The sequence below is a fragment of the Theropithecus gelada genome, chromosome 1 (genome assembly GCF_003255815.1).
Source record: "Theropithecus gelada isolate Dixy chromosome 1, Tgel_1.0, whole genome shotgun sequence".
In the NCBI taxonomy this organism is placed as follows: Eukaryota; Metazoa; Chordata; class Mammalia; order Primates; family Cercopithecidae; genus Theropithecus; species Theropithecus gelada.
Window position 1 is genome coordinate 51,644,049 of NC_037668.1, and position 20,776 is coordinate 51,664,824.

General features: G+C 47.1%; 1 protein-coding gene across 3 annotated transcripts in view; it reads right to left on the reverse strand.

The window, feature by feature from the left end:
• IFNLR1 (interferon lambda receptor 1) overlaps positions 1–13,681 on the reverse strand; it is a 33,240-nt gene extending 19,559 nt beyond the window's left edge. For 2 of the 3 annotated variants that reach the window (XM_025400280.1, XM_025400272.1), the window contains exons 1-2: positions 13,554–13,632; positions 7,217–7,340 (exon numbers count right to left, since the gene is read on the reverse strand). In XM_025400280.1, coding sequence (XP_025256065.1) covers positions 7,217–7,340; positions 13,554–13,611 — 182 coding nt within the window. In that variant the 5' untranslated portion in view covers positions 13,612–13,632. Of the gene's footprint in view, positions 1–7,216; positions 7,341–13,553 lie in introns of all 3 variants that reach the window. The other variant, XM_025400266.1, reaches the window with a different exon arrangement.
• Between the last annotated feature and the right edge of the window lie 7,095 nt (positions 13,682–20,776).

Below are 20,776 nucleotides of genomic sequence, written 5' to 3' on the forward strand. Positions count from 1 at the left end.
CTCCTAAATCCTACTCCTAGATCCATTTTCCTTCTCCCTCCCTCCCTCTCTTTCTTCTTTCCTCCTCTCTCTCTCTTTCTTTAGAGATAGAGTCTCACTCTGTCACCCAGGCTGGGGTGCAGTTGCACAATCATAGCTCACTGCAGCCTAAAACTCCTGGGCTCAAAGGATCCACCCACCTCAGCCTCCTGAGATGCCAGGGCTACACGTGTACACCACCATGCCTGGCTAATTTTGAAAATTTTTTGTAAAGATGAGGTCTCACTTTGTTGCCCAGGTTGATCCTCCTAGATCTTTATCTAAAAGAAATGAAAACATATCCACACACAGACTTGTACATGAATGTTCACAGCAGCTTAATTCATGATAGCCCTATTATGGACGAATTGAATTCCCCCAAAATTCATATGTTGAAGCCCTCATCTCCAATGGTACTGTATTTTGAGATAAGATCTTTAGAGAGGTAATTATGGTTAAATGAAGTAGTAAGGCTGGGTCCCTAATCCAGTAGGACTGGTGCCTTTATAGGAAGAGGAAGAGACACCAGAGTGAACACACACAGAGAAAAAGCCATGTGAGGACGCAGCAAAAAGGCGGCCATCTGCTAGCCAAGGAGAGAGGCTTCAGGAGAAACTAAACCTAGCAATGCCTTGACCTTGGACTTCCAAACTCCAGAATTTTGAGAATATAAAAATCTGTTGTTTACCCAGACCGCAGTACTTTGTTATGGCAACCCTAGCAAACCAATGCAGATTTGGGCACCAGAAATGAGGTGTTGATGTAACAAATACCTAAAAATGTGGAAGTGGCTTTGGAATTGCATAATGGGTACAATCTAGAAGAAGTTTGAAGTGCATGTTAGAGAAAGCTTATATTGCCTTAAAAAGACTATTGGTAGGAATACAGACATTAAAGGTGATTCTGGTGAGGTCTCAGGTGGAAAAGAGGAATGTGTTATTGGAAACTGGAGGAAAGGTGATCCTTGTTATAAAGTGGAAAAGAACTGCTTGAATTGTCTTCTAGTGTTTTGCAGAAATTAGAAGTTAAAAGATCATTGGCTAGCCATCTCAAAAATTATAATATAAAATAAACAGCAGAAAGAGAATTTAAAAGACATAAACTTGGATGCTTAGCTGAAGAGATTTCTAAACAAAATGCTGAAGGTACAACCTGGTTTATTCTTACTGCTTATAGTAAAATGTGAGAGAAGAGATATATGAAAGGAATTGGTAAGCAAAAAGGAACTAGAACTTGAAGCTTTGGAAAATTTTCAGCCTACCCACATTGCAAAAAAAAAAAAAAAAAAAAAAAAAAAATGAGAAAGCATGTTCTGGGGAGGACACTAAGGTTGTGGCTAGAACAACCTTTTGACAGAGATCAGAGGTGCAACTCATAGACTTAATCAGCCATTTAAGCAGAAATTAGAAATCCTGATGGGATTATACCAGCAGAGGCACTGCCAGCTTTGACACAAGGGGACGGAGATGGGACAGAATGAAGGAAGGCTGTCGGACTTCTAGGATTCTACAGGAAGGAACAAGAACTGGAGCTATTTGGCTGTGAACACACAATATCCTTCAAGAATAGGGAAAAATTACCTGGAAGATGATTCAGAGATCAGCAGGGTTGTCACTACCACCAAAGACCTGGAGGCAACACTGTCCCCTCCGTAGTTTCAGCAGGACTAGGCTGCTGCTAACCAGTGACTCCAGGGTAGGGTTACCACCCAGGGCAAAGGGGATGGGGCTGCCACCCCAGTGGGCTCAGAGGGCAGAGCGCTGAGCCAAAGAGGGCTGTTCTTGAAACTTAAAATTTAATGGAATTTGCCCTGCGAGGTTTTAGACTTGCTTGGGACCTGTCACTCTTTCCTTCTTTCCTATTTTTCTCTTTTGGAATGGGGAAGTCTACCCCATGCCTGTCCCATCACTTTACTTTCAAAGCACATAACTTGTCTGGTTTCACAGGTCCATAGGTGGAGAGGAATTTGGCCTCAGGATGAGTAACACCTCCAGTCACACCCATATCTGATTTAGATGAGACTTTGGACTTAGAGTAGATACTGAAATGGGTCAAGAGTCTTTGGGCTAGCCAGCTACGGTGGCTCACGCCTGTAATACCAGCACTTTGGGAGGCCAAGGCGGGTGGATCACCTGAGGTCAGGAGTTCGAGACCAGCCTGGCTAACATGGTGAAACCCCATTTCTACTAAAAATATAAAAAATTAACCGGGTGTGGTGGTGCACACCTGTAATCCCAGCTACTCAGGAAGCTAAGGGAGGAGAATCTCTTGAACCAGGGAGGCGGAGGTTGCAGTGAGCTGAGATCACACCATTGCACTCCAGCTTGGGCAATAAGAGCAAAACTCTGTCTCAAAAAAACCCAAAAAAACCAAAAAACAAAAATAAAAAACAGTTTTGGGGCTGTTGGAATGGGGTGAATGTATTTTGCATATGAGAAGGACACATATTTTGGGATTCTAGAGGGCAAGCATATAGCAGCCCTAGCAAATGAATACCTGCCCAGAACTGGAAGCAATCCAAATATCCACTGACGGGAAAATGGATTAACAAATGTCATACGTAGTCATACAATAGCATTACTACTCAGCAATAAAAAGGAATTAACTACGAATACATGTAGCAATATGGGTGAATTTCAGAAACATTATGCTGAGGGAAAGGAGCCAGACACAAAAGGGTACATACTATACGCATCCATTTATATGAAATTCCGGAACATGCAAAGTTTAATCCACAGTGTCAGAAAGCAGAAAGCAGGTTGCCTAGCTCTAGAGGAGGCCTGAATGCAAAGTGGATGAGGGAACTTTCTGGGGTGACAGAGATGTCTTACATCTTGATTGTGGTGGTTGGGTATGTGGGTGCATACTTTTGTCAAAACTCATCAAATTGTATACTTTAAAATGGGAACATTTTATTCTATATACATTTTAACTCAATAATGTTGGTTTTAAAAGAAAATTGGAATTAATTCAGCAAGGCAGGCTATAATAAGAAATGTGTATTCTTAGTTACAAACATGTCAGCTAAAGGCAGACTAGAGTTTCAGGAAAAAATAAACGTAACCAAGAGGAAGGTTACAAATGAGATGTTGAATAATCTCACACATGAAAGCACACACTTTTTTAAAAAATCAAGAGTGAAACCTATTTCATTTAGAGAGCAGAATAGTAGATAGATAGACAGATAAAAGGCATGTGAAAGAAAAAGACAAATATTCTCTCCTTTTTCTTTAATTTGAGACGAGGTCTCACCATGTTGCCCAGGCTGGTCTCCAACTCCTGGGCTCAAGCGATCCTCCTACCTATGCCTCACGAAGTCTTGGAGTTACAGGTGTGAGTCACTGTGCCCAAAAGACAAATACTGAACACAGAAAAACAAGATTTAACATACAAATGATATGAGTCCCTAAAGACGAAAATAAAAGAAGAGAATAGAACAAATACTAAAACTATAATTTAAGAAAACTTTCCTAAAATAAAAATGACTTGGAACTATGTATTAAGCGAGAATATTGAGTACCTAAAAATATCAACTCGGAATGAATGAGCAATACCAACACACAGTCAAATAAAATTACTAGATTTTAAAGAAGAAGCAACAACCCTTTATTAGTCAGGGTTCTCCAGAGGAACAGAACTAATAGGTTATATGTGTATATGAAAGGGAGTTTATTAAGGAGAATTGGCTCACCCGATCACAAGGCGAAGTCCCACGATAGGCCATCAGCAAGGTGGGAAAGAAAGAAGCCACAGTGACTCAGTCCGAATCTGAAACCCTCAAAACCAGGAAAGCCGACAGTGCAGCCTTCAGTCTGTGACCAAACGCCCGAGAACCCCCAGCAAACCACTAACTTAAGTCCAAGAATCTAAAGGCCAAAGAACCTGGAGTGTGATGGTCAAGGGCAGGAGGAGCAGAAGGAAGCATCCCACAAGGGAGAAGGAAGGAAACTGAAAGACCCAGCAAGCGAAGCTATCCCACCACCTTCCACCTGCTTTCCAGCCAGCCTGGCAGCCAGTTGGGTTGTGCCCACACTGAGCGAGGGTGGGTCTTCCATTCCCAGTCCACTGACTCAAATGTCAGTCTCCTCCGGCAACACCCTCACAGACAGACTCAGAAACAAAACTTTAACAGCCATCTAGGCATCCTTCAATCCAATTGAGTTGACACCTAATATTAACCATCACAAACCCTTTGGGCAAAAAGAGCAAGAAACTATTAAGAGGCAAGTATATATGTTTTGGGATAAAGAAAATGAGTAATTATAGGTCATTCTAGTCCTATCATCTCCCCTGTCCTTGAGAAACAGGATTCTCAATGTGAAAGAAAGAAAATACAGATGTAACATAGAAGTCAGGAAAAAATTCTAAGGAACTAAATTTAGATGGGAAGCACCATTATAAACTCATTGGGCATTTTATCTTAAAAATTATGTACATGTAGGCAGGGTGCGATGGCTCATGCCTGTAATCCCAGCATTTTGGGAGGCCGAGGAGGGCAGATCACTTGAGGTCAGGAGTTCGAGATGAGCCTGGCCAACATGGTTAAACCCCGTCTCTACTAAAAATACAAAAATTAGCCAGGCGTGGTGCTGGGCGCCTATAATCCCAACTACTTAGTAGTCTGAGGCAGGATAATCTCTTGAACCCAGGAGGCGGAAGTTGCAGTGAGCCAAGATCATGCCACTGCACTCTAGCCTGGGCGACAGAGTGAAGCTCTATCTCAAAAAAAAAAAAAAAAGTATGTCTATGTGTGTGTCTATGTGGTATGCACACATCACTCGGTTCACTAAAAAGACCAATGGCAATAGCTAAGTGGTGATCAGCATAGCTAGCATGCAGATTACAGTCTTCATAACCTTTTCTTACTAAATGGATAAATGGCCGACTGCAGGTTTTAGGTCAGGAGTTGTACCAGAGGGAGCTGGAACATCTTGTCATAACAGACACCTGGGAAGATATTTGTTAAATCTGGAAAGATTTAACTTGACCGCTAGGGTCAAGTTAAAAGGACTCAGGAGCAAGCTTGATGAGACTCCCACTGGGCAAAGATGGGGCACTTCAAGCTTCAATGACCACAGTATGTCGCAATAGACTGAAACCACCAAATATACTTAAATGCTTGAGATCATAACGATAATAATAAACTAGCGATCACCTTTGGGAGATGATAAGGAACCAATTCATTATCTTGAAAATTGATAAAGGAAAAAAATCAAGCATTTATCTTCTCTTGCCTATTTGAATAGTATGACTGGCTATCAAATACCAGATGGGAGGATACATCTCTTTATAAAATAATTCCAACTAACAAATGAAAAAATTGTATAATTAGAATATCACTATTTTACAACCCTCACAGTTGTTTAAAAAGTATAAAAGAGATGAAAAATATCATAGAAGTCCAGAGGATAGATTTTCTTTCTTTTTAGGATCGCGCTCTGTTGCCCAGGTTGGAGTGCAGTGGTGTGATCTCAGCTCACTGCAACCTCCATCTCCTGGGCTCAAGTGATCCTCCCCACCTCAGCCTCCCACATAGCTGGGAACACAGGCACACACCACTACACCTCACTAATTTTTTACATTTTTTCTGTAGAGACAGGGTTTTGCCATGTTACCCAGGCTGGTCTCGAACTCTTAGACTCAAGCAATCTGCCCACCCACCTTGGCCTCCCAAAGTGCTGGGATTACAAGCGTAAGCCACCATGCTTGGTCCTAGAGGATAGACTTTCAACTCCTTAATAAATTTATTCCAGCCATACGACACCCAGCTGCGTGACTTTGAGCAAAATACACCCTTGGCGCTTCAGTCTCCTCCTCTGTAAAGCGACGTACTGAACTTGTCCTCACAGAGCTGTTGTGAGATTAAATTCATTACATGTGTGACACAGTGCCAGCCACACAGTAAATATCAGCCGTTTTCTGCCACCTGATAGTGCTCTAGCTTTTGAAAGCTCTCTTGCAGTCTGTCCCCGCCCAAGCCAGGCCCCCATCACTCACATGTGGATTCCACACATGGAGGGACAACGTGATGAAACAGGAAGGACACAAGTGTTGGAGTCAGACCTGAGTTCCCCTTCTGGCTCCATGACGTCCTTCCTCAGACAAGACACAGCACCCTCTGAGCTCAATCCTCTCACCTCTAGAATGAGGAAAACACAGAGCCTGCCTGGTCACATTGGGAGAAGGAAGTGAAATATTCATGTAGGGCCCTTAGCCCTTGGCCTGGCACAGGATGGGTCCTGAGGACACGGTGTTCTCCTCCCTTTCTTGCTTTCCCCTCCTCACCAACTCCAGGAGAGTCCTCCCGAGCTTCTGCTTCTATCATCTCACTGTCCTGCTAAAGAACTTCGAACGATTCCCATCTATGTTCGAAGATGGTGGATCTGCTTCCATTGTCAGATTTCTCTGGATTCGCCGTGGCCGCCTGGGCTTCCAAATTGAGAATGATCCCATGGGGAAAAGTGTGACCATTCGGCCAGGCGTGGTGGCTCACACCTGTAATCCCAGCACTTCGGGAGGCTGAGGCAGGTGGATCGCCTGAGCTCAGGAGTTCGAGATGAGCCCGGCCAACATGGTGAAACCTCGTCTCTACTAAAATTACAAAAATTAGCCAGATGTGGTGGCGCATGTCTGTAATCCCAGCTACTCTGGAGGCTGAGGCAGGAGAATCACTTGAACCCAGGAGGCAGAGGTTGCAGTGAGCCGAGATCAAGCCACTGCATTACAGCCTGGGTGACAGAGCAAGACTCTGTCTCAAAAAAAAAAAAAAAAAAAAAAAGAGAGAAAAAAAGTGTGATCATTCAGGGATGCCTAATTGCCCAGGTAACAGCTCCTCTGCTGTGTATCTAGTTGCCTCACTGATCAGCTGGGACAGCTCCAAGCACCTCATCCAGCCACTTGAGAATTTCATCCTCTGGCCCCCACAGCTCCATCCATGCCCTACACCAACTTTCCTCCAAGACTTACCCCTGCCCCGGCAGACTGGTCACGTGTATGCTGCTCTTCATTCAATATCTTCCCCACCTCCAGACCTTTATCAAAAGCCCCTCTCCAAATGCCGGCCACATGCCATCTCCTGTGGGGCCCAGAGAGCTAGCCAATGCTGCCTACACTGGGTGCAGCTGCCCCAGGGAAGCCCCTCCAGCCCCCACCCGCCCCCTCAGTCTTCCCATCCACCAGCCGAGAGAGTCCTCTCTACCTCTGATAGGCCACAAAATAGGTCACATCCTGGGGGTTGCCAAGCCCTGGGAGCCACGTCAGGTACACGCTGAAGTTCCGGGAGAGCAGCGTCACATTCTGAGGAGGGGCCAGACGGGGCCTCCCTGGGGGAAAGAAAGGGGTCATGAAGCCTGTAGCTCCTGGCTGGTCTTGACTCAGGCCATCCCAAGCTGAGGGGCAGCACAAAGGGCAGGCAGATGCTCACTGAGTTTGAGGAACCAGGAGCCACTGACTGGCTGTACTGCAGCCCTTGGGCCATGAGAGAAGACCCTGCACCAGGAGGGGAGGCTCCTGTACACTCTGGGACCTGTGGGTTCCAGCAGAATACCACGGAACAGGAACCTAATGGCCTCCAGGAGGGAGCAGCCTTGAGGCTATCAGGGACCAGGGGCTCTGTCCTGTTCTTAGCCACATCTCCAGAGCCTGCCTGCCATGGCCCCAGCACATAGTAGGTGCACGATAAATATCTGCTGAGTAAATAACATGGATTGCACCAAAGGCTTCCTGACCAGTCTCCCTGCTTCCAACCTTGTGTAAGGCAGATGACAGCAAAGGTTGCTGCCTGGGCATTAGAAGTAGATGCCACGTTCAGATGGCCCAAGCCAGTGGCCAGAGATAAGAACTTAGAGGCATCTCTCCCTCCCGGCAAACTGGGCTCCCCATTTCCCACCCATTCCTTTAAAGGGACCATTCAAATATTTGCCCTCAAACTTAACCTGACCCACACTCTAGTCCCTTATATAATATACTTCCCATTGCCACAAGCTCTCACTTTCTTTCTGCCTGACTCTTCATTCCTGCTTCATGTAGCCCAGCATGGAGGATGACCCCCCCTACTCATTGCGCCCTCCCTGCTCAGGATCTGTAAGTAATAAGCCTTTGAACTTGTTTCCCATTGAGGTGGTGTACTGAATTTGCACCTTCCGTCTCAGGAACCCGGACCCAGCCCAGGCCTGGTTTTCCCTGGGTTGCCGGGAACCCAGGCTGGCTCCCAGTGCCAGAGCAATGGTCAGACAGGCATAAACTTGGACATGGATCAGACAAGAGTCACAGGGACGTCTGCCAGTATAAACAAGTGTGAAGGACCCCCAGCCATGGGTTAGACAGCTAGGCCATTAGGCTGTCCGCCAGGTAAGAACTATTTCATGGGCCTGGCGCAGCGGCTCACACCTGTAATCCCAGCACTTTGGGAGGTCGAGGCAGGCAGAACACCTGAGGTCAGGAGTTCAAGACCAGTCTTGGCCAATGTGGTGAAACCTCATCTCTACTAAAAATGCAAAAATTAGCAGAATGTGATGGCACAGGGCTGTAATCTCAGTTGCTTGGGAGGCGGAGGCACAAGAATTGCTTGAACCCAGGAGGCCGAGGTTGCAGTGAGCTGAGATCATGCCATGCCACTGCGCTCCAGCCTGGGCAACAGAGCGAGACTCCGTCTCAAAAAAAAAAAAAAAAAAAGAAAGTATTCCATGAAAGGCACACTGTGAGTACCCACGCCCAGCTCGCCAGCATTGTTCATTAGGGCAGGCTTGCCAGCCACTCTGCTACTGGAACCCTAATTTAGCTGGAGGCTCTCAAAAGCCCAGGGTAGAAGATCACTAAATCCACATTTGCAGGCATGTTACTATGGAAGTTTAGGTGACACCTATATTATTTATTTCACAATTTCATTTTTGTACTCACATTTCAGATTTGTGAATACAGTTTTTTTTCCCTGAAAATTCATTTTAACTTAAAAGTATGTTTTTAATTCCCCTGATGTAATTAATGGACTATGTGCATATTTATACCTAGATGTGCTTACATGTTAACAATGTATTTGCCTAGTTATGAGAATTTCACATTGGACTCCATAGTAGTAAAAAAAATAAATACAGGCTGGGCGTGGTGGCTCACGCCTGTAATCCCAGCACTTTGGGAGGCTGAGGTGGGCAGACCCCGAGGTCAGGAGTTCGAGACCAGCCTGACCAACATGGTGAAACCCTGTCTTTACTAAAAATACAAAAATTAGCCAGGCGTGTTGGTGCATGCCTGTAATCCCAGCTACTCAGGAGGCTGAGGCAGGAGAATCGCTTGAACCTGGCAGGTGGAGGTTGCAGTGAGCAGGGATCGCACCACTACACTCCAGCCTGATGACAGAGCGAGACTCTGGCTTAAATAATAAATAAATACAACATCTGTCATATACATTTTTTTCTGTTGGTTTAAGAAAATAACTGACAGCTTTACCTACTTCTGCAGGTTCATCCAAGCCCAGATATTACTAGAAGAACATATTGACGTAGGGTATGTGTTATTTTGTTTTCAGTTCTGCTCTAGATCATAACTGTGTAAGAAACACTGTCATAATCAGTTATACTAAAATTCATGAGCCCAAATGTAAGATGAAAAGTCTGCACCGTAGTCTAAGATCACTGCCCTATCTATAATTACGTTCTCATTTTGATTTACAAAAGAGCTTTATGGTAGAAACACCAGAAAACATCTCATACTATTAAAAGGCTTTTTCCCCTTTTTTAAAAAACAAACAGGTCGGGCATGGTGGCTGATACCTGTAATCCCAGCACTTTGGGAGATAGAGGCAGGAGAATCATTTGAGACCAGGAATTTAAGACTTGCCTGGCCAACATAGTGAGACCCCATCTCTACAAAATAAATTTTTTAAAAAAATTAGCAGGGTACAATGGTGAGAGTCAGGAGGCTGAGGTGGGAGTTTTGCCTGAGCCCAGGAGTTCAAGGCTGCCGTGATTGCACCACTGCACTTCAGTCTGGCCAACAGAGCAAAACTCTGCCTCTAAAAAACAGACAAATATATAAAACATCTTGCCTTCAATCCATTCTGTACATAGCAGGAAGGATTAAAAATGAACATCAGATCATGTTCCTCTTCTGCTTCAGCCCTCTAAAGGCTTCCATCTCACTCCAGGTAAACTCCAAAGTCTTTATTATTTTTATTTTATTTCAAGACAGAGTCTCACTCTGCCACCCAGGCTGGAGTGCAGTGGCACAATCTCAGCTCACTGCAACCTCCACCTCCCGGGTTCAAGTGATTCTCCTGCCTCAGCCTCCAGAGTAGCTGGGATTACAGGCATGTGCCACCACACCTGGCTAATTTTTGTATTTTTAGTAGAGACTGGATTTCACCATGTTGGCCAGGCTCGTCTCGAACTCCTGACCTCAGGTGATCCGCCCACCTTGGCCTCCCAAAGTGCTAGGATTACAGACCTGAGCCACTGCGCCTGGTCCACTGCGCCTGGTCTAAACTCCAAAGTCTTTACAATCACCACCAAGGCCCTACCCACTCTGACCCACCACCCCTCCCTTGCTCCCATATCTCCATCCACACAGGACTTTTTGCCTTTCCTGGAGCACCCCAGCCACACTCCCAACTCCAGGCCTTTGCACACGCTGTTCCCTCATGCTGTTCTCTCTGCCTTAACAGTTCTACCCCTGGATATCCACCTGGCTCACTCCTTTGCTGTTTTCACACTCCTTTGATGTCACTGTCTCGAGGACACTTTCCCTGACCACCTTTAACTGACTTCTATTCCCCTCCATGGCACATTTTCCTTCTCTGTTAATCCTCATCTTCTGAAATACGCATCTGATTACACCACTCCCCAGTTTCATGCCCTTTCCTTGGCCTCAGAATAAAGTCCACACTCCTTATTGAGGTGTGTGAGGCCCTGCCTGACGTGGCTTGGCCTGGCCAGGCCATCTTGCTGCTCTCTCCCCAACAGCTACCCTACAGGCCCACCAGGTAATCTTCCTTCTCTACGTTGCCAAACCACTGCATTCTTCTGGATGTTTTTAAACCCAGTTGTCTTTGCCTGGTATTCACCATCTAGTCTTTGAAATATTTGATTCAAATGTCCCTTCCTCCAGGGAATCTTCCTTGACATATCTACAAGGAGATGATGATGATGATGATAATGATGATGATAATAATAGCAGCTAAGGCTGGGCATGGTGACTCACGCCTGTAATCCCAGCACTTTGGGAGGCAGAAGTAGGCAGACCACCTGAGGTCAGGAGTTTGAGACCAGCCCGGCCAACATGGTGAAACCACGTCTCTTCTAAAAATACAAAAATTAGTTGAGCATGGTGGTGCATGCCTGTCATCTCAGCTACTTGGGAGGCTGAGACATGAGAACTGCTTGAACCCGAGAGGTAGAGGTTGCTGGGAGCTGAGATTGCGCCACTGCACTCCAGCCTGGGTGACAAAGTGAGACTCTATCTCAAAATATATAAATAAATAAAAGAATAATAATAATAGCAGCTAATGTGTACTGTGTTCTATGAGCCAGGTTCTGTGCTAAACAGTTTACCTGCACTTTCTCTTTTAATCCTCACCACATCCCCAGAAGGCAGGTATTCATTATAATAATTATAATCATTACAGGTGGGAAAACCAAGGCCCTCTCAGCTATTAAGTTGTAGAATCAGATTCAGGCCTAGTCAACTCCAAAGTCCGAGCTCTTGACCGTACTTTGTCCTCCAGGTTCTCATGGGGTCTATTCAGCTTTATGATTCCAACTATTCCATCTGTTGACTACTAGTCAAACAAGATCTGTTGACCACGGTATGCCAGGGATTTCAAAGAACACAGCTTCATTCCTGCCCTATAGGAGCTCATGGTCCCATGGAGAATTCAGGGCCCTGAAATGTCCGGGCCATGATGGAAATCCATACAGGTTGTAGAATGGCATCAGGGAGGGAGGACCCAGTTCTACAGATGGCTCTCCCCAGCCTGGGATGCCTACCCATGACCTTTTAGACCCAAAAGTGGGTGCCTGCTTCTACCTTATCCTGTGTCCTCTAGCTGGGACTGTATCACTACGAGGCTAGTGCTATTACTACTCCCAGCTTCTGGACTTCCTAACAGGTGACCAACAGGAGACCAGGCTGTTTGCAAGGTATCCTATCGGCAGGACAGTCCCCATATTCGAGCTAGGTCACAGGAGAAAAACAGCCGCTAGAGCAACTTTCCCTGTGAAGCCTTCAAAGGATGCCAGGCACTAGTTTGGCTCTTTACATGCAAAACCTCAGTGATCCTTGGGACAGACCACCCTATGCGGTGGTGTCATTCATTCTGCTTCCATGGAAAGGGCACTAGACTTAGAGACAGATGCTAACCAACTTGCCTGAGGCTACACAGGAGCCAGTATTTGAACATAGATCTGGCTGTACTTACTCCTAAATCATCGCACCACAGTCAGTGTTGTGTATATTAAATATTTATCAGATGAAAGTACAAGAAGGTCTGGGCTTGACAGTGAAAGGGGAACAGAAGACCCCACCCTCCCTCCACACACAGGTACACTGTTCCTCATCAGCCACAGAGAACGCTGCTGTGGGCACTGTGGGCTGGGGCATCCCTGGCTGGCCTGGTGACCAAGTGGATGGACAGCCTATCCCAGGTGCCTACCCCAGAGGCCAGACCTAGCCAGGCTTGCTTCTGCCCATCTTCTCTCTTCTGTGTGCCTCACCTCTGCCGTCCTTCTTAAGCAACTCCCTGAATTGCTCAGAGCCTCAGTTTCCCCATCGGAAAAGTGAGAATAATATCTACCTCCTAGGATGGCTGGACTGTGAGGCTTCTAGAATAATGTGGTGCCTGGCACAAAGAAGTTGCTCAATAAATATTGGCTTTTATGATGATTGGATTACGCCCAGGGACCTTACCAGGTCTTCAAACTGTGAGTCCAAGACTAGGAAAATATCCTGGGGGCAATTTCTGGACCTTCTCCTCCCTGCTTTGGTTGGAGTGGTGGGCGGTGAGGTTTGGTGGTTGGGTCCTACGGCAAGGAATTTTGTACCGACACCTTACTTAACAGTAGAGGTGGGGGAAAAAAAGTGTCTTGTTAGGAAGCAGGGCACAGGTGAAACCAGAGCTCCGTCCCACCGGAGGCCTGGCAGGAATGGCAAGGGACATCAATCGGTCCCACCTTCCCTACTGCCTACACTTTAGGGTCGAGTGTGGTTTTCACACAGGGATCAGTGCTTTCTTTAGGAAACATTAAAAAGCACTTTATTAAAAAAGAAGATGCAGTATAAAACTGTCGCTGTCTTTTTTCCTGTTCTCCTGAAGCTGGAAGCATTAGGAAACTGGATTAGTTTCCTGCGGGAGAGGAATTTCAAAGACCCGGTTCTGTTCCGTCCTGGGAAGAAGCGAACTGGGGGCGCGTAGGCAGGGCAGATTCTCACCTGGCTCGGGTGGCTGCGGACCCCTTGCCTGTCCCAGGAGCTCCGGGTCCGAGGGTGGACGCGGCCCGGCCCGGGGAGCCCTCTTCCCCCGCCCTCCCGCGGCCCCGCGCCCTTACCTGGAGCGGCCTGCAGTAGGCACAGGAGCAGGGGGCCCCAGCGCTCGGGCCCCGCCATGGCCTCCCCGCCGCGGCGTCCCCGCCCGGGTCCAGGTCCCCGCCTCCCGCCTCCCGCCTCCCTCCTTCTACCCCACCGCGGGCAGGTGACGCAGTCGGCAGCCAATGGCCCGCAGAGCCGCGGGCCCGTCCCTGCCGCCCGGGATTCACTGGGCGGGTCCCCGGGGACAGCCCCGCCGTGGGGAGGGAGCGCGCCGGCCCCCGCGCTCGAAACCCGCCCGTACCTCCGCTTCATCTGCGCTTAGTTTTGTTTTACTCAATTTCCGGGAAAAAAATATCAGTAAATCCGTGCACGTGGGAAGGGCAGGGGAGGGGAGGAAACCGGCTGATGATCAATAACCCACGGTCAATCCAGTGCTCCAGGATGTGCCATTTGGGCAGGACTAGGGAGAGCTCAAGGCCGGTTTGGCTACGCGGCCTCAGATGCCATTGGTGGGATCCGAGCACGTTTCCGAGCGCGTTTAGCATTATACACGCGATTACCTTGAATGCCCCCGGGGATCCCGGCGGGTCCATGCTGCTGTCCTCCACGTACTTCTCTCCCGGACAGCGGCAGGCCCAGAGCTTCAGGTGCTTGTTCTGGGGAAAGCTGTCTTCTGACCCCGAAGCCTGTGGTGTTCAACTGGACAGTAGCTAGTAGCTTCCCCGTAAGGCACACGCCACGACGCGCAATATTCTGCGGCCCCTTAGGAGGACGTTGCCGAATGGTGTGTATCGACACCGAGGTGTTTGCAACACACTGAGAAAAAGAAAAGCGAGTGCTAAAATATATGCCCATTAAAAAAATGTGTGTGTAGCCGGGCGCGGTGACTCACGCCTGTAATCCCAGCACTTTGGGAGGTTGAAGCGGGTGGATCGCCTGAGATCAGGAGTTTGAGACCAGCCTGGCCAACATGGTGAAACCCCATCTCTACTAAAAATACAAAAAATCAGCCGGGCCTGGTGGCGCATGCCTGTAATCCCAGCTATCAGGGAGGCTGAGGCAGGAGAATCGCTTGAACCCAGGAGGCTGAGGTTGCAGTGAGCCTAGATCGCCCCACTGCACTCCAGCCTGGGCCACAGAGTGAAACTCAGTCTCAAAAAAACAAAACAAAACAAAACAACTATGTGTGTGCGTGTGTCTGTCTATCTGTATTCGTAGAAACGGATTTGGAATAGTAACCACCAAAATATTAATGGTTGTTGTCTTTGGGTGATGAGGATTTTTTCAACTTTCTTCTTTTCTGATCATATTTCGTTTCCAATTTTTTGATAATTATTTGCAACTGGGATCAGCTTTGATCCCATCATTTTTGGAAGAGAAAATGATTTTCACAGAGCTTGGTGGATCCAAAAGTTTCTCTGAGTTTGACCACGGGGAAAATTTCTTTTGGAAATTTCAGGATGCTTCTGGGACTAGCATCTAAGGCTTCTGCTTAATCAGGACCACTTTTTTTTTTTTTTGAGATGGAAGCTCTGTCACCCAGGCTGGAATGCAATGGTGTGATCTCCGCTCACTGCAACCTGGCCTCCCAGGTTCAAGCTATTTTCCCACTTCAGCCTCCCAAGTAGCTGGGATTACAGGCACCTGCCATCATGCCCAGCTAATTTTTGTATTTTTGTAGAGACGGGGCTTCACCATGTTGGGCAGGCTGGTTTTGAACTCCTGACTTCAGGTGATTTGCCGGCCTCGGCCTACCAAAGTGCTGGGATTACAGGAATAAGCCACTGGGCCTGGCCTTAATTAGGACCTCTTAACAAAGCCCTGCTTACAGAAGACGTGATCCCACCTCAAAGGTGCAGGGTGGAGGAGGATGGAAGAGCAGCAGGCACGGTCAGTGTCGGTATCTTGGGGTCTCTGAAATGTTGACTGTTGACTTTCTTTTCTCCTTCATTCTTCCGTCCCTCCCTCCCTCCCTCCCTCCCTTCTTCCCTTCCTTCCTTCCTTTCCTTCTTTCTTCTCTCTTTCTCTCTCTCTCCTGCTTTTTTTTTTTTTTTACTTTCTTACTTTCTTGCTTTTTTTTTTTCTTTTTGACAGAGACTCTGTCACCCAGGCTGGAGCGCAGTAGCGCGATCATGGCTCACTGCAACCTCTACCTATTGGTTCAAGTGATTCTCATGCCTCAGCCTTCCAAGTAGCTGGAATTACAGGGGTGAGCCACCACGCCCAGCCAATTTTTGTATTTTTAGTAGAGACGGGATTTCGCCATGTTGGCCAGGCTAATCTCGAACTCCTGGCCTCAAGTGATCTGCCCACCTCGCCCTTCCAAAGTGCTGGGATTATAGGCATGAACCACCGCACCTGGCCCTGAAATGTTGACTTTCATCTCCACCCAGCAACTGCAACTCTTTCAGACCCAGAATCCCACTGCACTTGGAACGGTTCAGCAGCGGAGGCAGAAATATCTTCATTTGCCAGCTGCTCCACCCATGGGCTCCTGTGCTATGCGTCTGAAACTGGCACCTGCTCTTTTTTGACAATTTGTTTGTCACATGTTTGTTCTCTCGTTCCTCTTCCCCCATCTCCCCCACCGCCCATAGTTTCGAGTTAGGAAATTGTGTGTTCAGATGCCTTGATCCTTCAAGAGACATTTTGCGACTACGCGCTTGGCCAAGTTGGATCTTTCAAAACCTTAAAAAAAATATGTCATCTATAGATGCTGGTCAGAAAATCTCAGCCAGTTACCATGACCTTGCCTCTACTTAGGTCCTCAATATATTGCTTCAATTTCTTTCAGGTATCTCAAATACTGACAATTCATCCATTCTGGAATAAAATGAATATATCTCTATTGATATCTCTTTATCCCAAACATCCGGTTGCATGAATCTTTATTGAGTCTTTGTTATATAGTGGCACTGCAGTTTACATATAGTATTTAATCTTCGCAACAACCCTATGTGGATATTATTATTAATATCCCCTTTTAACAGATGAAACTGGGAGAGGTTATATTCCTTGCTTAGGTCACACAGCTAATTATAGTGACAGGGCTGCGATCTGGAACTCAGTCTGTCTGTCCTCAAAGCTTGTGGTTTTAAAACTTCTGCTACCCAGTCTCTTGCTTTCTTAAGGGCAAACAAGAGCAAACCTCCCCAGTCTTAATCACTTCCTGATTTGCAAAGGTCATGGCGCTAACCTCTCAACGCTCCTGAGCGAAACAGCGGGCGCGCTGGAGAGCTAGCTTCCTCTTTGAGTTGGAATATTAGGTACGAAGCAGTGGTGCTGATAAATGTTTCACAACTGGTTGGGGGTTTAGGGGATGGGGTAAAAGTCCTGCTTTCTTGTGTTTGCCAACCTTCGTGGTGTGAATATCCCCACTGTGGCTGACTTGCAGCTAGCAAATGTGAGGTCACTGAACGCAGAGATAAGAAGAAATGTGGCCAGGCGCGGTGGCTCATGCCTGTAATCCCAGCACTTTAGGAGGCTGAGGCGGGCAGATCACGAGGTCAGGAGATCGAGACCAACCTAGCTAACATGGTGAAACCCCGTTTCTACTAAAAATACAAAAAAATTAGCCGGGCGTGGTGGCGGGCGCCCGTAGTCCCAGCTACTCGGGAGGCTGAGGCAGGAGAATGGTGTGAGCCCAGGAGGTAGAGCTTGTAGTGAGTCGAGATTGTGCCACTGTGCTCCAGTCTGGGCGACAGAGAGAGACTCTATCTCAAAACAAACACAAACACAAAAACAAAAACAAAAAACAAAAAGGAAGAAATGTGCACAACTGGCTCCTGAGCCAGTACGAGCCAACTCCAGCACACCACTGGGTGGAAGAAGCCGATTTCCTTCACTGTTGGAGGACCCAACATCTGTCGCACCACAACTGAGCTTTTCTATGTTTAGAACAAACCATATCACAACCCCTAAGGGCCTGTGGGGCTCATGTTAAAAGTCTCTGGTCCTCGGCTTGAGGCTCAAAATCTCTTACGCAGCTGTTAAATGTTTTCACAATGCAGCCTCCATCCACCTTTTGAAGTTCCCCACCAGTTCTCTGTGTTCCGCCACAGAGACTTCCAGTTCCCTTCTTTCTCTTGCCCCCTGGCCTTTTCAAACACTGGTCCCCGTGGCAGGAATTTCCTTCCCAGGCTTATCTGCCGCTAGTCTTCCAGCAGGCCCCTATTCTCGCTTCCAGTCTCAGCTCACGTGCCACTTTCTCAGGGAGCCTTTCTTAACCACTGTCTTTGATTTGTACCCAATCTCCATGTATGTCTCTGACTTATTCCATTTTGTGCTGCTGTAACAAAATACCGCAGAGTGAGTTATTTACAAAGAACAGAAATTTATTTCTCACAGCTCTGGAGGCTGGGAAGTTCAAGCTCAGGATGCCTTCAGGTTACGACCCGGTGTCTCTGCTTCCATGACAGCACCCTGAATGTTTCATCGCCTGAAGGGGAGGAACACCATGTCCTCACATGGCAGAAGAGGAGAGAGAGAGAGAGCGCGAACCCATTCTCACAAGCCCTTTTTGTGGACGCATTAATCCATTCACGATGGCAGAGCCCTCATGACCTAAACACTTCCCACCAGGCCCTACTTCCCAACACTGTTGCACTGGGGATTGAGTTTCCAGCACATGAATTTTGAAGGCCACATTCAAACCATAGCAGTCTCTTTGATACAAATTCATCACAATATCATCATTTTTGTGCACTGAATATCTTACTTCTTGGATACATCTCTAACGACTCGCTCAGGGCCTGGCACATAGTAGATGCTCAATGAACTGTGAGTAAGCAAACCTTTGCTGAACGGGGCTCAGTCAAACACAATTTCATATGCCCTACACAACTCAGCCCCACTCCTGGTTCTTATCTGCCACACCTTAGCCACTCACTAAGTGTTTACTGACTTGAACTTGGCATATGACTCATAGTTAGAAGACCTCAGTGTCTCTTTTGAAAGTATGACTCTGCTGTCATACTCCCCTCCATAGCTGGGATTTTACAGTCTTCTGTTGTCTCCAAGAATAATGTTTAAAAAATAACGTGGCTGGGCGTAGTGGCTCACGCCTGTCATCCCAACACTTTGGGAGGCTGAGGTGGGTGGATCTCCTAAGGTCAAAAGTTTGAGACCAGACTGGCCAATGTGGTGAAACTCTATCTTTACTAAAAACACAAAAATTAGCCGGGCGTGGTGGCGCGTGCCTGTAATCCCAGCTACTTGGGAGGCTGAGGCAGGAGAATCGCTTGAACCTGGGAAGTGGAGGTTGCAGTGAGCCGAGATTGTGCCACTGGCCTCCAGCCTGGGCAATGACAGCAAAACTCTGTCTCAAAAATAATAAAATAAAATAAAATAATAATAATAATGTGCAACAGGGTAAACAAAACCACATTACCGTGTGTGTGTGTGGGTGAGAGAGAGAGAGAGAGAGTTCACAGCTTCTCCCTCTCCTGTCTACTAAGATAATTATGCACGGGCTGGCAAAGTATCCCATAGGATTGGGTTAATGGACATGGGAAAAGGCACGAGAGGAGGCAAAATGTAAGAGCCAACTGGGGCTGGGTTTTAACAGACAGTTTTGGGGGACACGTGGAGAGAAAAGGAGCAAGTGCAGGGACCAGCGGCTCTAAGAGCTGAATGTGAGCGTGAATATGAGATGTATAAAAAGAGAGGTGGAGAAAATGGATTTCCAAATTTTTGACTGTCAGGACTGAAATCTCTTTTGGCATTTTTCCCAAGATTTCAATCCAAAGATTTTGAAGAAATCTTTGATTTCTAAAGATTTTAAACCATTGTTGTTTTGACTATTATTCTTCTTGCTGTTGTTTTGATTTAATGCTGGAAGGAGGCAGAGTCCAGTACAAGAACAAGGAGACCCATTTGTACGTGGGAGTGGAATTTAAGACTTTACCAACTGCAAGAACACAAACTCCAAACTGACATAAGTGCAAAAGGAATTCTGCAAGGTCCCCAGATTGAGAAGTTCAAGGACGGATGTGGCTCTGGGATGGCACTAGCAGAAACAGATTCCGATTGGCCTGGCTTGGGTCACATGACATTCCCTGAGCCAACTGGTGTGGTCAGAAGAATGGGCTACTGTCATTGGACTCTCTGGGTAGAATGCCCACCCTGGGGGACAGGGGAAAGGGAGTACTCTGATTGACAGCTCCTCCAACTACAGGGAATGGAGGAAGATTGGTTCTCCAAAGGAATGGATGCTGCAGAGACAAAGAGCATACACCCACTGCCGGGTTGCAGAGGAGGAGTCCTTAGAGATCATCCACACCAACTTCCTACCCTGAAAGTCTACACTCTTCAGCATCCTGGAGAGACCAGCTGGATGCTGCTGCTTGGACTCATCGGGGGGGACGAGATTCCCCTATCTTTTGGGGCTGACAATTTTTGAACAGTTCTAGTTAGGAACATCGTCCTTACTTTGACCTGCCTCCTTGTAATTTACCCCAGTCATCTAATTCTTCCTTTTGGGGTCTCACAGAAGAAAACAAATCCCTTCTCCCCATGCCAGCCTTTCAGATGTTAAGTCTCAAGATCCTTCTTGTAGATGGTGCACAGATGACAGCCAGTTTCCTGGTGTCAGAGCACCAGCCTGGGAACCAGGAGACCTCCGTTCCAGCCCTCACACTGGCTTTAATGCGGCGAAGTGGCCTTGCTTGGAGGGAGGTATACACTGTTCCCATTTCACAGGTAAGGATACTAAAGTAAAGGGAGGTTAAGGGACATGCCCGAGGTCACACAGGTGGAAATGGGGAAGCTGGAACTCACATCCAGGACCACACAATTCCAAAGCTTCCTTTCTTTATCACTTTGTGGTCTTGAGAAAGTTACATCCTTTCTCTGGGCCTCAGTTTTCTCATCTGTAATTTGGGAACTTTTATGTGCATTAGAATCCTCTGGCTGGAGTGCAGTGGCGTGATCATGGCTCATGGCAGCCTCAATCTCCGGGGCTCAAACGATCCTCCTGCCTCAGCCTCCTGAAGAGCTGGGACTACAGGCACATACAACCACACCCAGCTAATTTTGTTTATTTTTTGTAGAGACTCAGTTTTGCTGTGTTGCCCAGGCTGGTCTTGAACTCCTGGGTTCAAGTGATCCACATGTTTGGGCCTCCCAAAGTGGTGGGATTACAGGCGTGAGCCACAGCTGGAGGGCTTGTTAAGACACAGGTTGCTGGGGTTCATCTCCAGAGTCCCTGGTTCCATTTTTTTCTGAGGTACGGCTTAAGGATTTG